Genomic DNA, 8,019 nt, shown 5'->3' with positions numbered 1-8,019 from the left:
TCATCATCATCATCATCATCATCATCATCATCATCATCATCATCATCATCATCATCATCATCATCATCATAGGTATCCCTGCAGTGACTGGTTTTCCTCGGGGTTATCTTAAGTCCAAATCTGTGGTGAAAGATTTCGAACCCGTCAAGAACTCAGAAATCGAGACAAGGATCTTGTAAGAGCTATTACGCCGCAGCAGTGTCAAAACACTACACTTTAAAAATAAAAAATAAATCAGAACACAGAAATGCATTGATTGCTATTGGGGCCATGAGGAACATCTTTTGCAAAGCTGACAGTTCTAATACCGATTTTTTCCATGTAATAAACTACAAAATTGTCTGTCCTAATGGCCTCTCCATGTTTCTACCGAACGACTTTGCTGTCTGTTATGCGGTTTTTATTTTTTTATTATTATTTTTGCTTATATGCCCGACACAACCTTAAAGAGCTACGCCTAGAGTGAAGATAAACACTGTGACACAATAGTAAGTTTATTTACTGTTGGAGAAAAGGGCAGGAAGGAAAAAAACAGATAAAAAACATAATAAAACACAGAAATAGTTATTAAAATATGGAACAACAGTAACGCTAATAAGAAAGCAGAGAAGCAGACCACACCAGAGTACCTGCTACCCACCCACAATAATAGGCGGGGGGAAACGTCTCGTACAATGATGGCCGCAGTATGACAAGCACATCCAGGCAGATACCACAGCGAAAATCTCTGGGGAAAAGGAACCGAGGACGCCCACTAGTCAGAGACGTAGCCTAATGTAATAACTCAGCCCACACGATCGCTCCCTGGGCGACAGACTGGGACATTGCCAAAGACAGTTAATGGAGGAGGGACAGCATCCAAGGACATGTCCTACATGCGACATGCAACTAGTTGTTTGTTTGTATACTTCTTTTCGTCCATGCAGACGGCCAATTTAGCCTCAAAGAATGTCTCAAGGTTGTGTTCATACAGCTTTATTCGTGGTTAATTTTTGCCGTTTGAAGCGCAGATTCTGTCGCAGTGCTTGTATGTCAGTGAGGTGGATCGAAGCTATTAGTTTACTGCCCAGACCAGTAATTGGGACAATTAACGAGTATCTCGGTCCCTCTCCTGGGACATTGTATCCCTCTCAGTCCAGGTTGGACCTGACAGGCAGGGTCAAAGCCGGCAACCAAAATGTCAGTTTTTAATTTCTTTTATTGGGGGAGGGGGGTGGGGGTGGATAAAATACCCATTTTTAAAACTCTTACTGTACGTGTCTTCTACCACGTAGACCCACGCGTGCATTTGAACTTTCACTACGCAGGAACACTTTTTTCTGCTTTCCTGTTTATTTATTTTGTGAAAAGAGATACACATCGACATAGGAACGAGCATTGTGTGCAGAGAAAAAGCAAGACAGACAGATAGATAGAAACAATAGAACCAAAGAAACCACAAAGGGCCCAACAGTAGCGCCACCCAACTACCAACATACCTTCTTTCTCTTTGCCAGTTTGTATTTAGTGTAAACTAACACGCGTTTTGGAGCGTGCTGAGCCCACTGAAAAGAGATTTCAAAATGTAAACACCAACGAAGCTCAGTGGCGGTGGGTGGACCAAAATTTGGGTGGGGCTTAGGTTTCTTCCAGTTTTTTACCACCAAATAGCAAGCAATAAGAATTAAACAGTGATTATTTTTCTATACTCACGCTGAGCCACTGCAGTTTGAGAACCATTCAAACGAGAAGAGTTGCCTTTGTTTTCCATCTCTTTGTTCTTTGTTAAATTCTTGTATGTGGTGGGGACGAAACCGATTCACATCCAAATTTCCTCTAATTAGTTTTCGTGTGATGAAAAGTTATAACTGTTGAATCTCAGCAGCACAAACACAAACATGCACACACAGCACTTCAAACATTTTACTTCTATGAGCTGGATTAGGCAGTGTAGTCGAGAAAGTTGAACGCACCCAACAAAGAACCAATGAGCGCATAGGTATCTGTGTCAGTAGGGGAAAGTGTGTCGTAAACTTTCACCCCATTGTCAGGGCTAGGAGAGCGTGAGCCCTCGGTACAGTGTTATTTTTCCCCAGTCTTCTACCTTTAGGCCTATACAAGAGGCCTATACAAGTTACAAGAAGAGTTTCATTAAGGATGGACTGTGGGAAAAGGGCTCATTTTTGCTGAGCCCAAAGACATTTGATTGGCTGTTGGGTTACTATAGTTGTAAGCGGGGGACAACAGTGATTGGATAAGCGAACAAGCCGCCAGGTTGATCATTGCGTGCGGTCATAACGGTTTCAACGGCTTATTTCATTATGGAGAAACTTTCATTTACTTTGGGATAGAGTTGGGGCTAGTGGTTGGGGAGGGGGTAGGGGCTCAAGCCCGTGAGCCCTTCACTACCCACCGCCACTGACGAAGCTTATGATCCAAATGGAGTGAAAGGGAAGGTCAAGAACATGTTGTGAACAACTTGCTGAGATATGTACCTTTCGGAGGTTATACCAATACTTAAAAAATTAGATGACGTGTGTAATAAATGGGTTAAGGCATATTTTGCTGTTTAAGTGTATTGAAAATTTTGTAAGTATTCTGTTGCGTTCATGGAATTCTAGACCCATTCAAGTTAGCATACAAAAAATATGTACGTAGATGAAGCTGTACTTGTCTTTTACTTTTTGTTGGTTTTTCCACGGCGCTAAATACAGATCAACTGCAGATTGTCATTGGAAAACTTCTGAGTCTGAGAGTTAGTCATTATATCGCAGTATGGGTGTTGGCATTTTTGGTAGACAGACCACCATAATAATATGCTACGCTGAATAGCACAAAATCTGACACCGTCCTTTGTAAGACTGGCAGTCTTCAGAGATGTGTTTTGTCATCAGTTTTGTGTACGATATAATACCAATGATTATAAAAATTATGTATGAAACGACAACAACAATAACAGCAAGTATGAGACTTTTGAGGGAAGGAAAGGCAATTTCAGCAATAATCATATTTCATCAAGCTCAACTTTCGGTCAGGAATAGACCCATCACTCCATGATACTATTTCTGCCACTGAACATCTATATGCAGCGAACCAACTTACGAAACAGCGACCCCTCCCTCGCCCCTTTCTTTTCCCAAATCATTCGGCCCTTGTACATCAGTCGAGCAGCCCTATCTGCTGATTGCCTCTGAATAATTAACATCAAATCCATTCTTCCGTATTCTGTTCTTGGTTTCTTTCCACCCTTGGACATTCTGATATTGGCTTTATCATGTCTAATCTCCATATCCTTTTGACTTCAATTATATAAATGGATAGAATCCACTACCCCCACCCCCAACCCCTGAAAAAACAACAACATAAAACCACCACCAACAACAGCAACAGATTAGAGGTGTTACAAGAGAGTAACAAACACAAAAAGAAGGAGGAGAGATAAGGACGATAGTTATTTGATAGGAAAGAAGAAGCAAATCACACCAGAGCACCCACCAACCACCAACATTCGTAACAGCATAAGGTCATATTATGAGCGCCAAGGGGTGGATATCAACAGATAAGTCCAAACGAGGAATCAGGCTTACTCTGCTCACCTCTCTAGCCTCAACAGCACAAAGTCAGCTTCGTCTATGAAAGCACCCCGGAAATAGCAGTTCACAAGAGAGTGACAAACATACAAAAGAAGTAGGGAAAAAGTGACGATAGTAAGGATGAGGAAAGAAAAACCACAGCGGATTAAATTTAAAAAATCAAATGGAATAAAAAAACAACAACCACGTGACATTCAGCCCTTTCAGGTGCTCTTTTCAGTATAATAGACAGAAAAATAAATCTGTTGCAGAGAAAGTACAATCAAAGAAAACTGCGTCCAAACAGACAGTACAATATCGCACGGGTTCCCCTTTTCGCTCTTCTATTACTGGAGGTTAATGAATTCATGACCAAAGAACAAACAAATCTGATTCTATTTCAAATAAGGAAACACAGTGGCCGACAATCTGTTGTATCTTGTGGACACCTAGCGCATTGCCAGGATTTTGAGAGATTTCATGCGGGAAACTTGGTCACTCATGGAGCAACCTGGCGTGAGGACGTTCGGTGTATATAATTTATTTTGGATTTGTGTAAAGAGAAGCACATGGACACAATGATGGTCATTTAGCTTTTTAGTTTTAGAAAGAGTTTTACGGCACTTGCAACACAATGAGGTCATATAAGTGCCGGAGATTAGAGGTGATACAAGAGAGTAACAAACACAAAAAAGAAGGAGGAGAGATCAGGACAATAGATGTTTGATAGGAAAGAAGGAGCAAACCACACCATAGCACCTGCCAACAAACCACATGTTCATTTAGTGTAGGGAAAAATAAGACAGACAGACAGAAGCAACAGAGGGAAGGTAAAGTAGGACGTACCAGTGACGCCCTCCAACCACTTTGGTATGTATTGGATCGAGGAACAAATCTTCATCGAAGCCTTACAGAAGACTCACAACAAAAAAGTAGCAAATGCCAGGATACTTAAAGAGTGACAGAATGACCAAGAGCTCTTGAGTTTCAGAAAGACCAAGAGCTCGCTCTTGAATTTCGAAAGGAAAAGAAAAGTAGGCTATTTTGGACACACTTATTTGTCATCCAAGTTGACAAGATTCTTACATAATGACCAACGCACTGGTGAATATACTAGTGAAACGATGGACAGGCTGACTAGCACAGTCACATGACGATGTCTCTGGCAGGAATTTAATCACTGACGCCGGAGTTCAGTTTTAGTAAGAGTTTTACGGCACTTACACACACATAATCACGCAAACCTACAATTACACACACACACACACACACACACACTCACACACACACATACTCACAGACATACATAAGTGCCGAAGAATAGATGTGTCACAAGAGAGTAACATACACAAAAAAGGAGGAGGACAGATAAGGATGACATGTGTTTTATAGGAAAGAAAGAGCAAACCACACCAGAGCACCCGCCAACCACCCACGCGCCGGAGTTCATTTCCACGGCTTGGCGGAATAGATTTTGTTTACAACTTGGCTTGACCGTCCCTTTACAACTTTCATAACACGCATTTTGAGAAGGAGGACCTACCAGTGGAGCCCTTCAAGTCAACTACCCACAGTAATAGTACGTCCCACAGGCAAACATAAGAAAATGATAAAAGGCTTAATCGAAAATAGAACAAAACAATTAATTAATCAGTTGTGAGTAACCACAGGGCATTCACTGCACGTCAACGGGTAAGCTGAACAGACTAAGAGAAAACGAACAAAATCTTTGTCCGCACTTAGAAGCTAAGGGGTATAAGTCTTGCCTGTCTGTGGCCGAGACCTGGTACGATGAAGTCACGATTTCCATTAGTTAATTATTGCGCTTCCAACTAAACACACGCACACGGATGGACAGAGCTGAGGATGGGGCCAGCGGAGATTGCGGAAGTCGGGAACGACGGGGAATTTGATTTTGGTAGACGTGCACGTATATATATATATATATATATATATATATATATATATGAGTGTGTGTGCGTGTGTGTGTGTGTGTGTGTGTGTGTGTGTGTGTGTGTGTGAGTGTGTGATTGTTATTGTTGTTTAGAGATGTTACCACCGTAACACGAAATCCAGAAAGTAACATTATTTATCCTTTTGAGTTTGGTGTCTTATATATAAAGTTTCCATAACACTTCTGGGTATATCGAATGACTTTGATCGAAACAAACAAAACTATAGTTTTTGTTAATCTTGGTGTTTTATTTTTAATGGAAAATTGTCAACATGAAACGACAGTTGAAAAGGCTAACAGCGTCAGCTACCAGCTTGCCCCACTCCTCAAACATCCTAACATCCCCATTGAGACCAAAGCCAAGCTCATTAACTCTATCTTCATCCCCACCTTGACCTACCAGTGCCAAACATGGACCCTGACCAAAAGTCTGGAACGTACGATAACCACCTGCGAGATGAGATGCCTAAGGAGAGCCGTCAACAAAACCAGACAGGATTTGGTCAGAAACAAGATTAGAGAAATGGTGGGAACAACACCTATCCTCCACTACATCCGAAGGCAAAAAAATCAGGTGGTTTGGACATATCACACGTATGGCACCTAACCAGCTTGCCAGTAAAGCCTACTACTACTACTACAGGAAAGTATCAGCGTACAGGGCAAGAAGAAGACCAAGAAAGACCTGGATCCGGGGTGTGAAGGATACCGTGAGAATATTCAATATCCCACCCAGCCAGGCCATCAAATTTGCTAGAGACAGGAAGGTCTTTCTCCCATCGACACCCTAGAGGTACAATAGGACGGATAAAGTAAAGTAAGTAAGTCAACATGTTCGATCATGGACAGCTTATTGGCTATAGGGATCCCAAAGTATCTGTTTACCAGCGAGATCTCAAAACAGTCTCGTCAGAAGTTTTCAAGGTGAAAAAATATGGTCAAAACGTCTAAAATAATTATCTCTATGGTTCTGCTCATATATTTACCTTCAGAAACGACAAACATATAGTGTCGGGAGTACTTTCTGAAAGTATACGTGAGCAAAAGATAGAGAAAGATTCACACACACACACACACACACACACACACACACACACACACACACACACACAAACACACACACATACACAGAGCGAAAGAGAGAAAGAGAGTTAAGTGAAGTTTTAGTAAGAGTATCACGGCACTTGCAACACAATAAGGTCATATAAGTGCCGAAGATTAGAGGTGTAACAAGAGAGTAACAAACACAAGTAAAGAGTAAAGAGAAGCACATCGACATAATTATGGTAATTTAGTGCTGGGAAAAAGTAAGACAGACAGACAGAAACAACAGAGGAAAAGTAAAGAAGTAGGACCTACCAGCAGCGCCCTCCAACCACCCACGAGGAGGAGAGATAAGGACGATAGATGTTTGATTGGACAGAAAGAGCAAACCACACCAGAGCACCCGCCAACCACCCACAGAGAGGGACACAGAGAGAGAGAGAGAGAGAGAGAGAGAGAGAGAGAGAGAGAGAAAGACAGACCACCAGACCACAAAGGAAGCAGAAAGTCTTAAACCTTAACGTACTAAAACAGAACACCACCAAACTCGCACCACGAACAAACTAAAAGAAAAGCAAGACAAGCAAACAAATAAACTGAAAAAAAATCAAACATGAGAAAGTTCCAAAATACCCACCATTGGAGAGCCATGGGCAAACGTGGCCCGTACAGCAAAGTATCCGAATTGCGGCTGTCAAATTATAATAGCACACCTTTGCAATAACTACTAAGCTTAATCCGGCGCAGGAAATGCCAGGCGTTGCACATACTTTGATGCCACTTGGTTGGGCAAACGTTTAGAGCAGTGCGCGTCAGCATAATCCGCTAATCCCTGACCTGAACGATAAACGCGTGCCAACAAAATAATGCAAGTGATACTAATGATGTTCTTTGTTTGATTGTGTTAGATAGGTAGAAAAACAGGAAAACAGAAAAGCAGAATCTAGACATATAGACCATAAAAAACCCGACAAAAAACAACATTTATTAGGGTGGATGGACGGAAAGGCACAATGGCAGTAATCACAAGAGGAAAAAAAAAAAAAGTAGGACCTACCAGTAGCGCCCTCCAACCAACCACCCATTTGCAACGGACCTGCTTACAGAGGAAATTTAGAACCTCCCTCCCCCCCTCCCCCCTTTCCACAAAAAAGACAAAACAAAACCTAACAAAAAACAAACAAACAAACAACAAGCACTCACCACACACGGCGACGACCGGTCGTTGGTGCTAAGGTCCTGCAGGAATTGACTGTAGGAGCCCTCTGGGCCCGGACTCTTCATGTCTGTCTCGCGGTTGAAGGGTAAGGATCGACGGCCATATTTCTTCCTTCCTATGACGAGTTTGGGCGTGGCTTTGGGGGACGGTTCCGGTTCTTCCAGGCCTAAGGTTGTTGTTGTTGTTGTTGTTGTTGTTGTTGTTGTTGTTGTGTGTGTGTGTGTGTGTGTGTGTGTGTGTGCGCACGCGTG

The 8,019-nt window shown here is 42.1% G+C and overlaps 1 protein-coding gene across 1 annotated transcript in view; it reads right to left on the bottom strand.

Annotated features, from left to right (window-relative positions):
• Window positions 1-7,752: 7,752 nt before the first annotated feature.
• Window positions 7,753-8,019, bottom strand: part of LOC101860556 (ninein-like protein) — a gene marked incomplete at its 3' end in the record, with an annotated part of 14,215 nt that continues 13,948 nt past the window's right edge. The window contains 1 exon segment of the mRNA XM_013079471.2: window positions 7,753-7,934. Within this exon segment, the coding sequence (XP_012934925.1) occupies window positions 7,753-7,934 (182 nt within the window).

Source organism: Aplysia californica, unplaced genomic scaffold, assembly GCF_000002075.1.
Source record: "Aplysia californica isolate F4 #8 unplaced genomic scaffold, AplCal3.0 scaffold00053, whole genome shotgun sequence".
Lineage (NCBI taxonomy): Eukaryota > Metazoa > Mollusca > Gastropoda > Aplysiida > Aplysiidae > Aplysia > Aplysia californica.
The sequence above is the reverse complement of the archived record's forward strand: the minus strand, read 5'-3'. Positions and strand labels throughout refer to the sequence as shown.